Source organism: Cervus elaphus, chromosome 2 (assembly GCF_910594005.1).
Source record: "Cervus elaphus chromosome 2, mCerEla1.1, whole genome shotgun sequence".
In the NCBI taxonomy this organism is placed as follows: Eukaryota; Metazoa; Chordata; class Mammalia; order Artiodactyla; family Cervidae; genus Cervus; species Cervus elaphus.
The window spans coordinates 40,350,468-40,373,499 of record NC_057816.1 but is presented as its reverse complement, the minus strand read 5'-3'; the positions used below and the strand labels follow the sequence as shown (position 1 = coordinate 40,373,499).

Here is a 23,032-nt window from a genome sequence, read left to right as displayed (position 1 = left end):
GGCAGGAAGGACCTTTGGGAGGAAACTGGTCTCCTCAGGAGTTTAAAGGAACAGTTATTTAATCTTTTACTTTGGAATTTGACTCTAAACCTGTCAAATTCCACCGTGAAAGATTTAATAGCTGTTCCTTTAAACTCCTGAGACCAATTTCCTCCCAAAGGCTCCTTCTTATAACTTGAACTTTCCTCATACCATTAGCCCCAATCTTCATTACTGCAAAAGCTGTACTCCAAGTCAGCAAAGTACTTCTGCTGTAATCATTACAGCTTCATCTGCTAAACCAAGTGCACTGGGGTGGAACAAGTGCTGGACTTATTCTCACTGTACTGGTCATTTTCTCCAAGACTTCCCAGACTTCTGTGCAGGAACTAGCTCCAAGAATGTGTCCACCTCAAGGAACAATTATTGGCTTACTCCTGTTATGATACTATATTTCTGATATCATCTGTAACTCAGCAGGAATTGCAACATCAATACCAGGCTTTTGCCCACCTCTTACAGGTAAACAATCTGCCTGCCAATGCAGGAGACACAAGAGACAGGTTTGATCCCTGGGTTGGGAAGATCTCCTGGAGGAGGAAACGGCAACCATCCCCGTATTCTTTTGGGGCTTCCGTGATGACTCAGACAGTAAAGAATCTGCCTGCCATGTGGGAGACCTGCATTCAATCCTTGGGTTGGGAAGATCCCCTGGAGAAGAGAATGGCAACCCACTCCAGTATTCCTGCTTGGAGAATCCCATGGACAAAGGCTACAGTCCACGGGGTCACAAAGAGTTGGACATGACTGAGCAACTAACAACACTACACCCAAACTGGGTATGACTACCTATCCCAACAGCAAGAACAATATAATCAGAAAAGTAATCCAAATTTTGCCTAATGCTCTGCTGTGGAAGCCCAACAAACCAGTTTAAATACACTACCCAGGGCTGTCATGGACAATCACATAGTCTTTTCCTCTTGGCAAGCCAAGGGATAGTTTGTATGTAGTTAAAACTTACTGTTATATCTCTGTAAAGATCACCAGACAGGTGAGATCCTGGTGGTATTTGGTCAATGGGAATCACCAGTGTAAGTCAAAGATTTTCCTCTGAATGAGACACAAGGCTTTATCTTCATACATAAAAGTAAGAAATCCTATATTCTGTACAAAAGTGCCTAACACTATCAATATTAAATAAAGCCTGAACAATAATAATTATGGGAGTTTTGTTAAAAATGAATGAATTTGTTGATATAAAAAGTAACAACCAATTTGTTAACTGAAAACTTTTTTTTTGGCCGCACCATGAGGCTTATAGGATCTTAGTTCCCAGACCAGGGACTGAACTCCAGGCCACAGGAGTGAAGGCTCCTAGTACTAACCACTGGACTGCCAGGGAGCTCCCCTGAAAAAACTTTTACTCGTAAGAAATACTAACTGAAAATAATTTCTCCATACATAAAAATGTAGATTGGGTATCTTTTTCCAAAAATCTCCACAAATTTTGATATGTTTGATTTTCATTAATTATTCTAGCAAATTCCACTGTAAATATAAACAAAAGATTATAAATGCAATGCATTTGGCACACTATTGTGAATATGCTTTATTTTTAAGTAAAACATGAATCATAGCCCAAACAAAATGTTTTACCTCTTGAGTATTTTAAGCTTACGGGAAAGGAGTCATTAATGATGAACATGTTTTCATTTTTCAATGTTTTTAATTTTTTATAAAGATGTTAATTAAACTTCATAGTCACTAAGCAGTTTTTAAACTTAGGCTTCATGGATCCTTTTGACTTCATGCTTTCAAATAGTCATTATCTTCAAAACATGACAAATTTCAGAATCCATTAAAAATTATTTTATTCAAATTATGTTTTCCAAAAGAGAGGGTTCTGTGCTAGTCGTCTTTGAAAGTTTTCATACCTACAAAAGAAAAAACATCTTTATAAGAAATTTAATTAGAATCTTTCATAACCTGACAAATAACTCATCAAAAAGCAAATAACTTTACATGTCACTTCTAAAAAGCCAAGATTAAAAACCTAGAAAGTTAAAAAGTTAATTTGGGAGCTTAATTATTAATGTATAAGAAGACAGCAAGCATAGTGATTTAACTGGCTGTATCACAAAGCACACATCATAATACATTTTATTATCTTTGGCAAATATGAGAGCTAGAAGTGACCTAAGAAAAAATGAAATCTAACTCCCCCACCCTCATTTCATAGATGAGAGTGATTTGCTCAAGGTCACACAGCTACATGATAACAAAGCTCAAACCTAATACATTCCAGACCAGTCCATGCTACACCATGCTACCACTTCTCAACAGCCTCCTTATGTGTCTCCCTAACACTGGGATATTCAAAGTGAAAAGAAACATCTACAAAAGAGAAACAAAGGAAAGCTGAAGAAACAGATTTATTAATCATTTATGTACAGGATACAGTATAAACCACTCTGATGTTTTATACATGTTTATTTTAGATCAAGACTTTCTAAACTTAGGAAAAAAGTTTTCACTGATATTTCACGCCTCATATATGGTACTTAAAATTCAAGCATATAGATAGGTAGATAGATAGATAGATAAAAGATACAGACCTTAACTGTGGTCCCTAAAACATAATTAACAGTATTTTCTTGTGTTTATAAAGCCAAAATGTCTACTATATAACAGAATATTATTTGGGGCAGAAATTTTTCCTAATCTGAACTCTAAAGCACATACTATTTAATGGCATGCAAATGTTAATGTAGGCTGATATCCACTATAAAAGAAAATGTTTAAATGTCAAAAAAGAAATACATTCACAAGCAAAATATATATATGGTTACTCAAAGCCTTACTATGAGAGCTACATAATGCCCCATACCATTTCAGAACCACATTTGCTGGAATGAACATTTCAGATGGACTTGGTGTCATCTGGGCCTGAGAGACAGCAAATGATGAAGCAAAATTGTAGAAGTTGTCCAGCATCTTTTGTGTGAACTAAAAGTTAATAATAAATAGATTAATGGGTTGTACTAAACACTGCAATATTTTAAAATATTAAACTCTAATATTTTTAATTTAAAATGTTGTTGCACTCACTTGGTTTAAGGACTAGGAGTTGTAAGTCTAATGCTGACCACTAAGGAAGTCATAAAATGACACTAGTGCACAAAAGCATAACCATCTGCCTTTAGTACTATCCTTATATCTCAAAGAATTTCTATGACTTTCAACTACTTTTAAGTTTCTAACAAATTCATTTTATTAAAAGAAAAAAAGATAAAATTTTTTTCCTTCAAATTATCTTCTTTTATCTCCACCTCTGCAGATTCCCCTCTCCTCAAATACCACCCTGGTCAAATCAACCTGTTTCCTCATCCAAAATAGTAACCATATTTAAAAAGTCTTTTTCTTGCCAGAAAAATTTTTAAAAAGTATAAAAAAGGAGCAACTGGTTACTTGCCATCAATTGCAAAGATGATACTATTCCACTTCCATCTCCTGGCCCGTTTGCTCTAACTGACCTTCAAATGGGCAAATCCACTAAACACCCTCCAGCTCTCCTTGGTAGAAGCCAGAAGCACATGGATTTACATTTCTTGAGCATCAAATGGGTTTAAGCACTAAATCCAAAATTAATGAACTACTAACAATAGTAATACCTTTTATTCACTCAAAAATAATCTTCCGAACATCACTTTCTCAGAAACACAAAACTAGCCATGAAGATTCTTGCTGACTCTTTTCTACATGAGAAGAAACATGTTAACAGGGTTTTTGTTTAATAATATCGAGATAATTTAACCCAAGAGACTCTACTGTTAAGGTACTTGAACCAATATGAGAGTTCAGTAAGAACATGGACTAAATAAAAGTTCAGTATCAAGAGGAAAAAAACCAACAGCAACCCTCCACACAAGCAACAAAAAATTTTAAATGTAATTTTAAGAAGATCCGACTCATGACAAAAAGTCTGTAAGATACCTAGGGGAAATGCAAAGACAAGCTGACAGTAAGATATTTGTGGGAAATATTTTAAAGTGTATTGACAGACAAGAAAGAAAACGAATGAAAGGACTTTTTTTTTTACCACATTGAGTGGAAAGACACCATGTGTTCATGAATGGAAGACATAATGTAATAAAGGCACATTAAAACCTATAAATCCAACGTTATTTTTAACTACATTCCAACAAGATTTTTCACAGCACTTGACAAGTCGATGTTAAAATTATTATGAAAAATACTCAGGCTTGTTTTGATGATTATGAGGAAAGTCTTGGCCTACCAGATATAACTGGCAAAGGGACAGGCAAATAAACTAACTGGAATAAAATGGAGAGCCCAGAAACAAACGTAAGTATATGTGACACATGACATACAACAAAGATGCTATTACTGAATTAAAAAAAAAAAGTATGTAGGAACTTCCCTGGAGGTCCAGTGGTGAGGAATCCGCCTTGCAATGCAAGAGACACAGGTTCAATCCCTGGTCAGGAAACTAAGATCCCAATGCCAAGCAACTAAGCCCACAAACCACAACTAGTGAACCTGCAAGTCTCAACTGGAGATCCCACAGGTTGCAAGGAAGATCCCACAGGCCACAACTAAGACCAGACACAGCCAAATTAATTAATTAATTTAAAAATAGGGACTGGGCTTCCCTGGTGGTTCAGTAGTAAAGAGTGCACCTGCCAATGCAAGAGACACGGGTTCAATCCCTGATCTGGGACGATGCCACATGCCGCAGAGCAACTATGCTGCAAATGAGCCCACAATCTACAACTACCAAAGCCTGCGTGCCCTAGAGCCTGTACTCAGCAACGACAGGGCACCACAACGAGAAGCCCACGAGCTACAACTACAGAAAAGCCCACTTAGCAACAAAGATCCAGCACAGTCCAAGATGAATAAATAAAAAATTTTTTAAAAGATGTATTTGCTTTAAACTAAGAGTTCCAAGAGGAATGTTTCCAAGACAAATTTTAAATTGCTATAAATATATATAAAGATATTGAATGGGAATTTATATTTGGAAGAGTTTGGGCATAAATTATTAGAAATGGAAACATAGAAATCCATGCAAAGGAAAAAATGACAAATTTATTAACCAAGAAAAATAAAAAGTTATATAGGACAAGAAATATAATCATAAACTCGTAACACATGGCTCAGCTCTGAAAAATATTTACCAGGTCATAATACTGAAAATTTGGAATCTTAACTTGAAGACCTATATTGGAAAGGAGGGGAGAAAAGATACCTGTATATGCTGGGGAGCAGAAGATTAAGAGAGCTAAACCATGCTGGGCTTCTGCTTATGCTCAGTCACGCAGTCGTGTCCGACTCGGCGACCCCATGGACTGTAGCCCACCAGGCTCCTCTGTCCATGGGATTCTCCAGGCAAGAATACTGGACTGGGTTGCCATGCCCTCCTTCAGGGGATCTTCCCAACCCAGGGATCAAACCCAGGTCTCCCGCATTGCAGGCGGATTCTTTACCATCTGAGCGACCAGGGAAGCCCTTAAATCATGTTATGTATTGATAAGTCAATGGAAAATACCTATAACAAATAAATCAATAAAGACTCAACAAGTTTCTTCTGACACATGGAAGTAAATACAAGAAGAAAAAGTGGGAGGTTGAAAGCGACTGTTGCTGAGGAGCAGAAGAAGAGCAGAATATTAAGAGGCACAACAGAGAACAGCCGTTTTCCATGTAAAACTGACTTTCTCAGTCATGTGCTACTGATAAAAACTAAAATCAAGTAAGAACAACTAAAGGCATAAATTAGAAACATGTTTAAACATACATACAAATTGCACTATACATATTTTGTGAAAAAACAAAATTTTTTAAAGTACTGAAATAGGAAAGATACATAAAGTTAGAAGATTAGCTACTTGGACAGGGAAAAAGAGAAGCAGAGAGCAGTGGATTGTAACACTTTATATAACTTCTTAACTAGTATAAAATATAGCAAAATGTAACAGTTAAACCTAAGTGGACGACTGTGTGCATGTGTGCCCGCTTAGTCCTGTGGGACTCTTTTTGATCCCATGGACTGTGGCCCTCCAGGCTCCTCTGTCCATGGGATTTACAGGCAAGAATACTGGAATGGGCTGTCATTTCCTTCTTCAGGGGATCTTTCCAACCAAGGAAAAGAACCTGGGTCTGCTGCACTGCAGGCAGATTCTTTATCTTTTGAGCCATTAGGGAAGCCCAGGAAGATACATGGAAGTCTTCAAATATGCCCCACTATAAATAGAGCCCTACAAGGTCAGGTACTATTTTATTTTGATACCTGGTTTTATCTATTTGTTCTTTAAAAATGCCTGGCACACAAAATGTACACAATAAATATCTGTGGAATGTACTTTTCTATATATTAAAATATTTCATAAAAAATACATATGCTTAATAAGAAGGTCAAATAATTTATTATAGAGTTAAAATGTCTTCCTGCCTCTCTCCAGGGATAACATCACTTTGGCATGTATTTTCCAGACATTTTTCACATACAATTTATATGGAATAACTGTTTAGTATTGCTTCGTAACTTGCTTTTTTCAGCACAGTTTTTTTTTTTTATAATTACTGACAAAAATTTTAAAACCCAGACTGTCTTTCCTAACTCGGCCCATTCTCCAGAGATTGCATGACAAGTTGGCTCTTAAATTCACAGCCACAGTTCTTAAAAGTATGCTGTCCAGCAAGCCCAGAGGTTTCCTTAGTCCATTCATGCTCCTCCTCTCCTAGAGGACTTATTTAACAATCCTTTTGGTTTAGATTGTACTGGAGTGGGTTTCCATGCCCTCCTCCAGGGGATCTTCCCAACCCAGGGACTGAAACCAGGTCTCTGACATTGCAGGTGGATTTTGCACCATCTGAGCCACCAAGGAAGCCCTTGGTTTACATTTCCAATATTTCCTTTCCCCTCAATCTTGGCTGATGATGATCTTGCTTCCTATTTCACTAGAGAAGGAATTGAGAGAGAACCTGCACAAGTCCTCTTCAGCACGTTTGCTAACCTGCTGCGTCTCTCTATCCAAACTCTAAACATTGCCCATTATCCTTTCTATTCCTTCCTAATACAGTCTACTTCCTACTCAAGGATACCACTTTCACAAGTCTCCCCACTCTCCTGCATCATCAATTTTTCTCTCACAAATGCTTTACTGCTGTCAAACATGATATAATATCTATAAACAGAAAAAAAATTTCCTTGTCCCCACAGCCCTCAAGCAACCAGACCACCCATCTGCTGTCCTTTGTAACAACACTCACTAAGAGTCATCTATAGTCACTATTTCCATTTCCTCTTCTCCAAGTCACTCAACCTCACTCCAAACTCCCTTTCCACCTCTGTGAATTCTTGTCAAAGTCTTTAATGACTTTCTACCTTGCCAAGTCCAATCGTTAATTCTTACCCTTTTTACTTGATCCATAAGCAGTCAACACTACTGATCACTTCTTCCTTCTTAAAAACCAGTCTTGAAAATTGTATATATCTTATGTTGAATAGGTTTATTGTGTTTTTCAGGTCTACTATATCCTTCTACTTCTCCGTATACCCATTCTATTAAGTTTTGAGTTTGATATTGAAACCCCAACTAAAAATCTTTTATCTACTTAAAAAAAAATAATCGTAATATACAGTGGAATTATATATAACTTTGTTGTATGTATTTTCCAAATCTCCTGTAAATGTGCTATCATATCTTAATAATTTAAAGAGGTAAAAAAAAAAAAAAGTACTTCTCTTCCAAAATATCATTCTGGGGGGTCTCCTACTACATTAGGTGTTCCTTTCCTTTTATTCCTCCTGATCTCTTAAGCATCTCAACTTTGAAATGGCCTCAAGCTCTGTCACTGGCCAATTTTTCTGTTGATAGTTATTTCTCAGTGATCACATTTCCTCTACAACTTTAAATACCACCTCTACACTGAGGGCACCCAAATTTTTCTCTCTCATGAACCTGCCACCTCCAGCTATCTATCTAATAGGCATCCCAAACACAGTACAACCAAAACCCAACTCCTGATTCCACTCCCAACCCACACTTGTTCTTTGCACAATATTCCTGTGTTCTAGCTCCTGGAACCAGCATCCTTACAGCCACAGTTGATGTCTCTACCTCAGACTTTACATGTGATTCACACCGTGAGACAGCATTGGCCCCATATTCAAATTATCTCTAGAAAAGATATCAACTACTTTTCACCACATCCATTTGTACTCCCCATTAAACTCTCACCGAGATTTTCACAAGAGACTCCTAACCGCCCTTTCTCCTTCCATCTTTGCCTCATTACAGTTTCTCTCCAAAGATGCAAAAGTGATCCTTTAAAAACGTAAGTTAGATCATATTACTCCCCTGCTAGAAATTTTGTTTTGTCCTCCAAAAAGAACTTAAGCCAAAGTCCCTACAAAAGCCAATGAGATTTCATATATGGAATCTCATTATGGGGGAGGCACTTCCCCATAATCTCCCACTTCATCTCCCATCTCTCCCCCTTGCTCACTCTACGCCAGCCACAAAGTTTCACTTTATTTTTCAAACGTAACAGATTTCTACCACTGGGCCTTTGTATTAGCTATAACTCTGCCTAAATCATTCTCCCCTTCAGGCCTTTGCCTTATAGGTTAAAAGTCAACCTTTATGAAATTATGTGATTTTAAGCAACATTAGGACCAGAATCTTCCTTATTATCAGGTTCACAACTGTATACCCACAGTCTAGCATATTAATTGTGGGAGGAAACGGGGGGGAAAGTTAATATTTAAATTCATTAAAAAAAAATCACTTTGAGCTATTTTATGACTGTAAAAACTAAGTATCATCAAAGCATTTATGAATTTTAAAATACCTATATAGAAAGGAGACAAACTGAAAATATTCATGGAAGCCAATAATTTATGTCATATGTGTTTACCTTCATTTTTACATGAATTCTACCACAGGCTGTTTCATGAAGTATAGAATGTGATCTGTAAGCTATTTTAGAAAATGAGAGGTGCACTCCGTTACCTGAGTGAACGAATCAACTGAGGAGACAGCAGCGTTGCCCACAGGAGTCTGCTGAGCCAGGCTGTCCAGCAACTCCACTGAGATCCCAATCTGAGCGACAGACGGAGTCCGGACAATGTTCATGGTTCCAAACGGGTGTTGGCTTCCTTCTCCTGAAAGAAATTAACGTGTGCCACATGTTTCCAACTTAACTTGTATAAATTCCTTCCTAAAGATGTGAAGAACCGCTGATTTATATGCACTAAGAAGTTCTGTCACTTGAAAGTTTGTCTTTTCTCAGATAAATGTAAAAGGATGCGTGTGTGTGTGTGTGTGTGTGTGTGTGTGTGTGTGTGTGAGTTGTTCAGTCGTGTCTGACTCTTTGTAACCCCATGGATCATAGACCACCACCAGGCTCCTCAGTCCATGGGATTCTCCAGGCAAGAAAACTGGAGTGGGCCGCCCTTCAAGGGATCTTCTTGACCTAGGCATAGAACCTGGGTCTCCTGCACTGCAGGCAAATTCTTGGCCGTCCGAGCCGCCCGGGAAGCCCAAAAGGATGCCTAGTTCTTAACCATAATAAAAAAACTGAGATTTTCCCCACCAGAAAAACAGCCATTACTTTTCTAAAAACTTATAAAGTTATTATAGCTAGAAATGGAGATTAACAGAGTAAGACAAAAATAAATGAGAATTAGATAAAGATTCTCAATGCTGTGACGAAAGGATATCTTTAAAGATTTTTACAATTAGTTTTAATATTTTCTGATTATTCTACAAAGAAAGAGCTCTCAATTGCCACTATGAACAACAAACAACATGGCATATTTTACTACATGTCATGACTCGCCCCACTCAACACCTGAGGATCTATTATCAAATAGGCAATAAAGAAATTTGCAACTTATTCAGAAAATAATAATTTTCCACTTTACAATATATCATTTATAAATAAGTATATAATATGTCATAAATACATAAAACAGATTATATGTGTATTTGATATACCTGATCCTCTAAGTGTCAGCTAACTTAAACATGAAAGAATATAGATCAGTTTTATTAATCCATATAAAGCAATCATGAAAGAAGAAAAAAATACAATGAATAGATTAGTGGTTTATCTGCTCTTTTAATAGGAATATAAAATGTCTAAACTAATACTACAGAACGAAAATCTGGGACAATATGCATTCCTAATAACCAGAACACTCACTCAAAGTATCAAAACTCTTAAATTTTCAGGTATATGAATACAAAAACCTGCAACTGTATGGTTTTGTGCTTTAAAAATACACACACACACTTCACTAAATGAGACTGGTTTAAGATATTTTTATTTTTCTTAATTTCCTCATTATTTGTACATTTTCCAGGTTTACTTCTGTTATTTCTATCAATGTGGTCTGACAATATATTCTGCAATCTTTTAAAATATACTAAGATTTGTTTTGTGGCCTGTTGTGTCAAGGAAATGTTCCAGGGGCACTTGAGAAGAATGCATATTCTGCTGCTATTGAACAGAATGTTCTGCTATGTCTCATCAAGTTTATAGTGTTGTTCAAATCTTCTATTTCTTTGATGATCTTCTGTCTAGCTGTTCTGTCCATATTTAAAGTAAGGTACTGACATTCTCAACTACTGTTGAACTGATTATTTCTCTTTTCCACTCTGTCAATACCTGATTTATGTATTCCCAGGCTCTTTCAGGTGCACACAAGTTTGCAACTGTTACATCTTTTTGAAAGACTGACCCTTTGATTTCGGTTTACATATATATTTTTTCATCCTTTACTTCCAACCCATTCATCTCTCTGAATCAATAGTTGAACCATGTCTTTTAATCCATTCTGCATATCTCTGCTTTTTAATTGGAGAGTTGAATTTTGTGTTAGATACTTGCCAGTGTATCATTTTAACTCCTTTTTCATAATTTTTATTATATTCTTTAAATGACTGCACTATAATTACAATTAACATCTTAATTTATAACAACTCTAATCTGGATTAGTATCAGTTTCAGTATACAAAATTTAAATTTCAGTATACAAAAGAGTTTCAGTATACAAAATTCAGGATACAAAAACTTTGCTCCTATGTAACTGCTTCTCTTCCTTATGTTGTTTATTGTCACTAATTACATCTTCATACATAGTATGTCTATGTTGTGGTGTTGTTAGTCACTAAGTCATGTCCGACTCTTTTGTGACCCCATCAGGCTCCTCTGTCCATGAGATTTCCCAGGCAAGAATACTGGAGTGGGTTGTCATTTCCTTCTCCAGGGGATCTTCCCAACCCATGCATTGAATCCGCATTCTCCTGCACTGGCAGGCAGGTTCTTTACCACTGAGTTACCAGGGAAGCCCACTATATCCATAAGCAGACAATGTTTTATGCCATTATCTTTTATATCAAATAGGAAGAGCAGAGTTACAAAGTATGTATTAATACTGACTTTTATAATTACCTGTGTAGTTACCTTTACCTGCGTTTTTACTTAAAATGTATTTGAATTACATCTCAGGTCTCATTTCAGCTTGAAGGACCCCCTTTAGCACTTCCTGTAGGGTTAGTCCTCTAGTCATGATTCTCTCAATTTCCGTTGATCTGGGAGTATCTTTATTTTGCCTTCATTTCTGATGGCTACAGAATTCTCGATTGACCTTTTTTCAGTACTTAAAATATGTCAGCCTACTGCCTCTGGACTCAATGTTTCTGATGAGAAAAAGCTGTAACTTCATAAGGACCCTTGTACATGATGAGTTGCTTCTCTAGTCAGTTTAACATGTCCTGAAGCTAATCCTACTTGAGTTTGTTGAGCTACTTAAGTGCAGATTAATGTTTTCATCAAATTTAAGAGTTTTCAGGTGGTATTTCTTCAAGTATTCTACCCACCCCTCTGTCTCTCCTCTTCCTCTGGGGCTCCCAACACTGACACGCTTGACAGTGTCTCACAGGTCTCTAAAGCTCTGTTCATTTTCCATTCTTCTTTCAGCTCTTCAAACCTGGTATTTTATCTATTTTCAAATTCACTGATTTGGGGGGGGGGGGGACCTACTCAAATCTGCTACTAAAACCCTCTAGTCAATTTTTCATTTCCATTACTGTACTTTTCCACTCCATAGTTTACTTCCTTTAAAATTTTTTTTTCAATTTTTACTTCTTTTTTCTATCTGATGATATATCATTCTCCTGATTTCCTTTAGCTCTCTGAGCATGTCTGAGACATTTCCTTAAAGTCTTTGATGATTACGTCCGATGTCTCTACTTCCTAGGTAGTTTCTAGTCATTTCTTCTGTGAAAGGGGCTTGTTTCTTGTATGCTTCATAGCTTTTTGTTGAAAACTAGAAATTGAATAATTGACAACTCTAGCAATCAGATGTTTCACCCCTTCTTAAGGTTTATTGCCACTGTTTATCGTAGCTGTTTCCTTGTTTAATGATTTTTCTGAACTAATACTATAAAGTCTTTATTTTTTTTTTTATCATTTGTGACTACTAAAGTCCCTTTTCAGCTTAATGATCAGCTAGTGAACGGAAAGAGACTGCCTTAGAAGCCTGGAATCAAATTCTCCCAATGTTTTGCAGGTGGGCTCCATGTGTTGAGACTTGACTTCAAAACTCATGCCTTCAAGGTCGGCCAGCAGTGAGACCTTAGGACCTTCTTAGATCTTTCCCAAGCATGTGCATAGCCCTGGACACCCATGTGGTCATTTAGATTCCTAGGAATTCCCAGGTCAGAGAATTTCAAAGCCCTTGTTTCCTAAGTGTCTTATTCCCAGCCTTCCCTTCCAAACTTTTTGATTAGTCTGATGTTTGCCCCAACTGTTGACACTTTCTCAGGCATCAATGACCTGTAAATATTTGTAATATATATTCAAATATTAATTTACCTGTAAACATTTTTGACAAACCCTTGCAAGAAGTCACTTTAGCAGTGGAAGAGTTCCAAGTTAAAGGACATAAAGGCAAGCCTTTTGAATCTGTCTTTCAAAGAATCACATAACTCAATAAGTTAATTACAATTAATTGTGAATGACATCCATTCTGCTCCTTCTGGTATCGGTACCAATACTGAGAACATGGTCTGTTACTTTCAAGGCTACCACTGAGCAGAGGAAAAAGGGCTGAGATCACGGCAGATTAAAATACCAAAAGCTCACTGTTCGCACAGAGATTCAGTGTTTTTTCTTAATAAACGTCCCTCTGGTTGTGACAAGCCTTTGGTTAGTTTCCAGGGGCCTGAAAAAGTTGATTCTGGGAGTTTCTGCCAGTTTTTTTGTTGTTATCGGTGTTGTTGCTTTTATAGAGGGATAAATTTTGGAATCCCTTTCTCCATCATTTTAACTGTTTTAAGCTGAGAATCATGCTAAGTCCAGAAAATGCACTGCTATTTGTCTGTGTATCAGGCTCAGGAAAATGACTCAATACACTTGCCTTAGTTAAAATCACCCAGGGAGTGATATGCCCAAGCAGAAAGCCTTGTCATCTCTAATCTCCACCTTTTATTATACACAAGTTCTTGGCAAGTGAGTGGGGTCCTAACTAAAGCTGTCTAAGCCCCACTGTAAAAACTGGGGCTAAGCAAATATTCTGACTTTTTCATTTTAGAGCTCTGTGGAAACAAGACACTGTAAGGAGGGGAAATAAGCCTCCAAGTCTTCAATAATCTTTAATCAATATTTTCAAAGAAATCTACTGTGCAATTAAGCCATTCCTTTAGTCAATTTTATTCTCAAAACAGGTTTGACACAGTAGTTGATACCCTCCAAGTACAAAAGTTCTTGTTTGCAAACCATAAAATAAAACACTGGGAAGAAACATTGGAACATAAAATACAAACTTACAGTGAATGCTTAATTTTGTATATGAATTCATGATAGCCAAAGTCAAAAGAAAAACATGATCAGTTATATTGAGTCTTATAATAAAAAATTAAAAAGCAAAAACAGCAGGGAAAGTAAAACATCTGGTCTTCAAAAAAAAAAACACATTGCATAAAGTCCTCAGTAACATTCCAACACTAAAAGCAGCAGCAAATCTTTTAAGGCTGTTTCTCAAAGTATTCCTCTCCTCACTAACCTAACAAGGCATAACTCAAGAGGAGAAATCATATAGGAAACTAGTGTTTTACTGTTAGTATACAAGGAAAAAGCAGTCATCATCATTTACTATCTGGGTCTAATTGACTCTTTTAAAATATATATACATTTTAAGTCATTTCACAAAAAATGTTTGGAAGAATAGAGAGAGTGAAAAACAACTTTATTGGGATTTTCAGTGAGTAACCAAGCCCAGCAAACTCAAATACGCACTACAGATTTCCCACAGGTGCCTGTTGTTTAAGTCACAATGAAACAAAATGAGCCACATTCTCTGAATACAACTGTTCATCAAGGGTCACTAATAAATGTGGAATATATCCATTTTATAAACCTGACTCCTGACTTTAAACACATCTGTTAGGTTCCAGCTTATCATTACTTCTGGTCCTTCTTCTAGTAATTGTACTGTCAAAGCACAATACTTGAAATTTTTAATGGCTCATAATTTGTTGAAGAACGGCCACCTTCTCTGACTTGTAATTTTCAAATCACTGTCATTTTTAGATTAATGAACATTTAGAATATTTATGAACATTTAGAATATCAATCCAATTAACTTTTCATTTCTACATTTATTTCCTTCTCATCATCTTTGCACTGTGTAGGCAAAAAAAATCCCTTTAGATTTTTAAGTAAACATAGAAGATATATTTTCATTTTCACCAAGAACTTTATTGAACCATGTATTCACTGTTTTGTCCCACTACCTTCCACCATTTTTCAGGCAACTTCATAATTCTATCTTCCTGAAATTTTTTATCTTTTTGAGCAAGGAACTATTCCAGATGCCTTTTATAGTCTTTCACGGGACTGAAGTTTTTTCCATTGAGAGAATTTTGTAAAGACAGAAATAAATGGAAATCTGAAGGAGCAATGTCTGTGAACACGGTAGATAAACCAGAATTTCCCAGCCAAGCTGTAACAGTTTTTGCCTGGTCAACAAAAAAAATGAGGTCTTATTATCCTGATGGAAGATTATGCATTTTCTGTTGACAGATTCCATACACTATCCATCCAGTGTTATTTTCAGTTGTTCTAACTGGGAGCAGTACTCCTTGGAATTAATCGTTTGGTTTTCCTGAAGAAGCTCGTAATAGAGGACTCCCTTCCAATCCCACTATATATACAACATCACCTCCTTTGGATGAAGATGGGCCTTTGATGTGCTTGGTGGTGGTTCATTTCATTTGCCCCACAATCTCTTCCACTCCACATTATTATATAGTATCCACTTTTCATCGCTTGGCACAATTTGTTTTAAGAATGGAACACTTTCATATGTCTCAGTAGAGAAACATGCAAAAATATAGTCAAGGTTTTTCTCACTTAAATTGTGTGAAACTCAAACATCAAAGTGATTAACATGACCAAAGCAGGGGCAATGTCCACTTACAAACTGTATTCAGTCAAATTTGGAGCACAAAGGTAAGAATACCAGCACATATCCTTCAACCACGCGTCCAAGATTTTGTCACAAAATACATGATTAATTCCTCCTTGCTGAATGACTGAATGAGTAAGAATACCGTATTTTCTTTTGGTCCTTAGAAATATACTGTTCAATCATCAACTTTTTAGTTAAGAAAATTCATTGAGATCATCATTCTTTTATTTAATAAGATTCAGTCCTGAGACTTTACTTATATGATCAACTGCACCACCATTATAAGAGTCTAGAATGCTGCTATTTGCCTCTTTGTATTTATTTTCTGATTCATGCAATAAATGTAAAATTTGTTCCTCTGTCAATTTTCTTCTTTGCCACTAATAACATAAAAAATTATTAATTCCTAATTCTGTCCAAAAAAGCAAAAAGCAGAAAATGAAGATGGTGTCTCCAGTCTCCCTTTATACTTCGTGAAAGATGACTTAATTCTCTGGACAATACAATATGAAAACTGATTGAGGAATAATGCAATAGCAAACTAAGGTATACATGCAAAATCTGGCCCATAACCTAATGTAAGACCTTGAAGGGAAGGACAGTTTTTACATTTTTAAAGCGCTGTTTAAAGAATATGTCACAGTGACCATTTGTAGTGCACAAAGCCTAGAATATATACTATCTTAAGCTTTACAAAAATGTTTGCCAACCTCAGCTTCAAGTAATTCCATCATTCTTCCTTTCTCTTATCATTTCAGCCTTTTCCCCCCATAGTTGAGAATAACTAATGAATAATGATAAATAATTCCTTGGATGAAATAGCAAAATGTTTCAAAATATAGACAAAATAAGATCATTAATATCCACAAATGCATATTAGATGTATAAAATGATCCAATGGACCCATATGGTAACTGTAAGATAGAATGAACTTAAAAAACAGAATTAAGTAAAATAAATGCTTTCTCTGTTCTTTGAAAGACCCCTATAAAAAAATAAAACTTATGAAATATCCACCTAAGAGTTACAAGTGTCTCGTAAAAGAAACTAAAAGTGAGTCCAGTAGTTAAGATATTTTTGGTGTGCAAAGAGATGAGGACTGAAGAAAACTTATGGCAGAAATAAGCAATTTACTATGAAGTGACATTTGAAATCTGACATATGTTAAAAAGCTACAGAAAAACAGCCTAATTTTGCTTGTTGAAAATCCTCTTAGTATCGAATAGAAATATTTAGAAATCACAAATATGTATTCCTAAAACTTCTGCTTCATTTCATGGATAGCCTGACAAGCCTGAAATACCATTTTTCCTGAATGCATATTTTAAGAGCTATGTGACTTCCAAAGGTTTATCAACAATAAATCTCTTAAACCAGATAAAAATGTTAATTTACCTGACATTGAAGTATGGCTAGAATTTGGATGTCTGAAATGTATTTAAACAATCACTATTTACCAAGTATCTAAAGTCCATCTCTGTGCTCCTAAACACTCTAAAGAACATAAGGTAAAAGATACAACATTCCCTACTCTCAAGGCACTTTCATTCTCATAAAGCAGTAAAATTACTTAACCTTTCTGAACAGGTTTCATTATCTGGGTGACTTTTAAGATACCTCCCTAGAGCTGTCTATCTATAATATTATAAAAACATAATAATCATTTCTTGAGCACCAACTATGCGCCAGACAGGCACTATTATGCATTATCTCTAATGTTCCCCAAAACACATGCACTGTAGGTATTATTAACCCCATTTTACCTGAATTCTCCTCTAAGGTTAAAGAACCTAGTCAAGACTACCCAGCTAGTACTGCCCTGGGATTCAAAGAGGTATAGTAAGCTCCAAGGCTGATGCTTATTTCTGTTCACTATCCTGTTTATACCAAATTCTGTAATATGAACTCTATACTGACTTTCACTCATTACTTACTTTACAATAAGCATTCAAGACAGCAAGTCAAGAAGTAAAAGGTTCCATTCTGGCTGTAGCTCCACTGCATATGAGTAGACTGATCCTAGTGGTATCTTGGAGGGGGGGTGGGTAGCTGTCCTTTCTAATCCCCTTAACAAGCTCAATCCAATTTTAAAATGAAAACTAGAATCAGTTTAAACGTTTCTTCTTGGCAACTGAGCTAGATGCAAGAAGCCAAAGCAGTAACATTAAAATACGCCAGCAAGTCCCAAAAGAGAACTATAAAGAAGAAAGTCAAATGATTTATAACAAACTCTAATTTTAACATTCCTTGAAAATTCTTTGGTGCTAAGCCTTTCTTCATGAATGCTAAACCTTTTTTCATGGATACTCTTAGGTGCTAAGCCTAATTTCATGAAAGACAAAGGTTGAGCAGCAGTATAGAAGTGTGACAATTAAATGGAACTCACAATACTGACTGAACCCTAGATAGAGGGAGGAGGAAAGTGCTATAAAAGGCATTACTGGGAAAACTGGCAAAACTTTAATACAGAATACAGACAAGAGTACTGTATTAATGTTAAATTTGCTGAATTTGGTCATTATACTGTGATTATAAAAGAATATCCTTGCTCTAGAAAACATATGCTGATGTATTTAGAGTAAAGGGGTATGATATCTATAACATTTTCAAAATTTTCAGGGAAAAAAATATCCAGAGAATCATAAATAAAACGTAACAAGATTAATGAACATGGCTCCTCTGTCCATGGAATTCTCCAGGCCAGAATACCAGAGTTGGTAGTTGTTTCCTTCTCCAGGGAATCTCCCCAACCCCAGGATCAAAACCAAAACTGCAGGCAGACTCTTTACTGTCTGAACCACCAGGGAAGCCCAAATGAATACAGAAGAAAAATGTAAAAAATTCTTCACACTATTCTTATAATTTTTCTCTAATTTTGAAATTATTTCAAGATATAGTTGCTTTAAATCTCTTACTGCATATATCTATGGCTGATTCATGTTGATGAATGGCACAAACCAACACAACATTGTAAAGCAATCATACTCCAATTAAAAATAAATTTTAAAAATCCCTACTGCAAAAAAAATTTTTTTAAGTATCAGAAATGATAGTTCCAGAATTTCATTCCAAACACTATCTCACAGCAGGGCCCTAGTCAAAAAAGAAAAAAGGTAAAGCCCCACCATAAGGTGCCTAATTGAGGTGCGTGAAACACAAAATACCAGCCTTCTCTCTCATCAGAGTATTCTAAAAAGCTCTACCACCTTCATTACTCTATTTTATTCACATAAATATATAATTCCTCTTTATAGCACAGGTGAGTTAATCAGCAATTTCTTATTCTATTAAGTACAATCACATATTAAAGTGCTAAACACACAATATAAAACATTTAAGTTCCACTTAAGTGTTCTTATTATATCTGACCTAGTGTCCTACTCCCCCACCTGCTCTTCCAATCTTGGCCTCTTCTGTTTCCCATTCTCCACTGCAGATGTCACTGGAATTCTCCCTGACTGAGGCACTGAGCCACTTCCTCATTGTATCTTGAAACACTTTAAAATAGTTAACCTACAGAAAAAAGGAAGGTTTTAGGTTGAACTTAAGTATGTGTATGAAAGAATATGTAGATGTGGCTTAAACAAACTCTTCAAATAGTATATGAACTCTACAAATATTTACCTTTAACAGACATATGCATATAAACACATATAAATATGCATAATATAAATTTTTCAGTTACATATATTTGGTAAGAGAAACTGTTTCCACCTTCCAAGTTCAGAACTAAAATTTTAAATCTTAAAAGATACTGTACTCATGTTCTTTATATAGCATGAACCAAAACTTCTTAAAGTCAACATTATATGGCATTTCACTATTCATATATTACAAGCTTTAACAGACGTTTACTACAAGTGAACACCAGCATTCAGTTGACTTTTGTATGAATGCTGAGTTTTTCGGTGCATCTCACAGTTTAATAAACGCTACTAAGGCTAGATACCAACTTCAGAACTCATAAGACATTTTAAGAAAAACTTTCCAAAAGTAATGTAAAAAATATTCAAAAAGTACTGTGAGATTTGATCATCATTATACTGTACAACTAGAAATACTTACATGTATGTGGAAAGTAAATTTCTAATTCTAATTACAGATAGCTTTTGGGTCAATGAGATGGACACACATGACATAGTAGTCTATCTCCCAAAAAACCTCACTTAGAAAATCAGAGATGCAGTCCAGTGAGAAAATCCCCAGTACAGCCTGGACCCGACCATGAGATGCTTCTCTGGACCAGATCTGGTCCAGAGCAAAGGTGAGCAGATAATCCTTTGTCTCTGTATTCAACTTTAAGGATGTGAAAATTCTGAATTTGGGGGGAAAAAATGTAATTAGAGTATTTATAATAGATCTTCTGGCTTCCTATTATCCATATCTGACTCTCTCACATGCTACTAAGAGTTGCAATGGTGAACGTCAGTATGAAGATAATGAGAATGGAGGTAAATATCCTTAATTTAAAATAAATCACCAAAATATGATTTTGCTTTTTCTGAAATGTGACTTTTGCCATAGAGTTTTTGTTGTCATATTCCTAATTTCACTAAGTGGGCTAACACAGCAAGGAAAATTGGAGATGACATACTAAAAAAATGACCAAATTCAGGTTCAGGGTTGTCAAATACAGATTTTATTTTGTCAGTATTAACTCATGGTACAGTGTAAAAAGTCAACAACAAGTATCATAATTCCTAGAGGAACCACTGAAAAAATACAAAGGTATAAGCAAAAAATAGTGGAGGAAATATGAATTTTAAAAATAGCCAATCCAAAAGACCTCCTTCCCAAAAAAGGAGGAAAAACAACTAGCAGACAAAAATTTGAACTTAACCATATCAGTAACATTAAGTATTAATGGTATAACCGCCTTACTGAAAAGGCAGAGATAGTAAGAGGCTAAAAAACAAGCACAACTAACCATGTACTGTTTACAAGAGACAAAGATTTATGTCAAAGATAAAATTCCCGAAAAACACAGCATGTGAACACTAATCATAAGAAAGCTGGAGAAACTATATAAATTTTAGACAAATTAGACATTAAGACATTACTTTAAGAAGACTTTTTAAGAAGCTTTACCAGAGAGACAGGGTATTTCATACTGATTAGAGGATCAATTCATTACAAATCTTGGATACTCATAAAACAGAGGGAGGAAGAATAGAGAAAAGAGATATGGCTTTTCTTTCTTTTTCTTGCCCCACCACCCTCTTACTGCTCCTATTCAATATGGTGTTCAAAGGACTGGGCAATCCAATAGCCAATAAAAAGAAAATAAAAGGCATAAAAGTTAGAAAACAGTAAAAAGTCTTTTTCATTGATGTTACAATCATCTATATTGAAAATTCTAGGACACAACCAGAACTATTAATAAAGGGAGTTTAGCAAGATACTCATGTGCTACCCTTTCCTTCATCCTTCAGTATACAAAGTTAATAAACAAAAACCAATCGTATGACACCACCAAATGCTGGCAAGTATGTGGAGCAACAGGAACTCATACACTGCTGGTGGAAATGAAAACTGGTATAGCCACATGGAAGAGAATGCGGCAGTTTCTCACAAAATCAAACATGCTCTTACCATAATATCCAGCATTCATGCTTCTTAGTATTCAAAGGAGTTGAAAATGTCTACATACACAAAAATCTACACATGAATATTTACAGTAGCTTTATTCATAACTGCCCAAACTTGAAAGCAATCAAAATAACATTCAGTAGGTGAACCGATAAACTATAGTACATCCAGACAATGCAATATTGCATGCGTGCTCAGTCATGTTTGACTCTTTGTGACCCCATGGACTGTAGCCCACCCAGCTCCTCCTTCTATGGGATTCTCCAGGCAAGAATACGGAAGAGGGTTGCCACGCCCTCCTCCAGGGGCTCTTCCCCACCCAGGGACTGAACCTGCATCTCCTGCATTGGCAAGCTGATGATTTACCACTTAGCCACCTGGGAAGCCCTAAGGTAGTATTACTTAGCACTAAAAAGAAAATAAGCTATCAAGTGATGAAAAGACATGAAAAAACTTTAAATGCCTAATACTAAGCAAAAGAAGCCAATCTGCATGAAAAGATTTCACTTGTATAATGCCAACTATATGACATTCTGAAACAGACAAACCTAGAGACAATTTAAAAAAAGTCAGCGGCTGCCGGTGTGGAGGTGAGGCAATGTGGCATACAGGCAGAGCAGAAAAGATTTTTCAGAGCAGTGAAAATACTCTGCATGACATTATAATCACAGATATATATCCTTAAACATCTGTCCAAGCCTATAGAATGTACAGTACCAAGAGTGAACTCTAAGGTAAACTGTGGACTTTAGGTGATTATGATGCATCAATGTAGGTTAAAAGAAAAAAAGCATTCTGGTTAATGATGTTGATAATAGGACAGACCTAAGCATGTGTGGGAGCAGGGGTATGTGAGAAATCTATGTACCTCCCTCTCAATTTTGTTATAAACCTAAAACTGCTCTTTAAAAAAGCCAGTTTTTTCTTTTTCTTTTTTAAACAATTGTACTTCTGCTGCTGCAATTGTACTTCTGTGTATCAGTAATAAGGGCTTCCCTGGTGGCTCAGCTGGTAAAGAATCCACCTGTAATGCAGCAGACCCTCGGCTCAATTCCTGTGGTTGCTAAGTTTCCCTGGAGAGGGAATAGGTCACCCACTCAAGTATTCTTGGGTTTCCCTGGTGGCTCAGACAGTAAAGAATCCACCTGCAATGTGGGAGACCTGGGTTCGATCCCTGGGTTGGGAAGATTACCTGGAGGAGGGCATGGCAACCCACTCCAGTATTCTTATCTGGCGAATCCCATGGACAGAGGAGCCTGGAGGGCTACAGGCTACAGTCCATGGGGTCGCAAAGAGTCGGACACAACTGAGCGACTAAGCACAGCACAGCATACCAGTAATAACTGGAAACCTAAAGTAATTTGAGAGGCAAGAAAAAGCCAAAAAGGCAAACAATAAATAGGTAAACTATTACCTATCAACAAAATATAATTCTATACTACTATTTTAAACAAATAGGGAAAAAAGGACCATATACTTCACATCCGTGTTTTTGAAAACCTTTTAATGCATATCATCTTTTGTTTTAAAACACATGAAAATCTCATCCTATATTCCCACTTCAGCCCATCTAAAGACCAGAATGTCTCTGTTTCTTACTCTACAGTACCTGATGATGGAAAAGGAGGGTTTAAAAAGAGAGAGAGAGAGGAGAAGGTTAAATAGTCAATATTTTTTAACACATCAAAATTTCATAAAAATTTAACTCCATGTGAAATAATATTAAGTGAAAATGGCAGAAAATAGCAGTTATAAACATATGAACTATATATACATAGAAAACAATGCATAGGAATGTGAATGTAGGTTTCTCCTTAAATTTACTTTGGGAAGTGAAAAGATCTGTATCATTTAGAATAGTGAATAAAAATCTGGGTATCTAGATTCTTCATCCCTGCTCAATTTTAGAAACTCTCCAAAATTACCTAGATCTCAAGTGTCTCAAGAGTAAAT

General features: G+C 36.0%; 1 protein-coding gene across 2 annotated transcripts in view; it reads right to left on the bottom strand.

Annotated features, from left to right (window-relative positions):
- Positions 1-1,566: 1,566 nt before the first annotated feature.
- HIKESHI (heat shock protein nuclear import factor hikeshi) overlaps positions 1,567-23,032 on the bottom strand; it is a 38,777-nt gene continuing 17,311 nt past the window's right edge. For both annotated transcript variants that reach the window (XM_043876323.1, XM_043876316.1), the window contains 3 exons: positions 9,024-9,175; positions 2,870-2,988; positions 1,567-1,916 (listed from right to left, as the gene is read on the bottom strand). In XM_043876323.1, the coding sequence (XP_043732258.1) occupies positions 1,862-1,916; positions 2,870-2,988; positions 9,024-9,175 (326 nt within the window). In that variant the 3' untranslated portion in view covers positions 1,567-1,861. The remainder of the gene's footprint in view (positions 1,917-2,869; positions 2,989-9,023; positions 9,176-23,032) is intronic.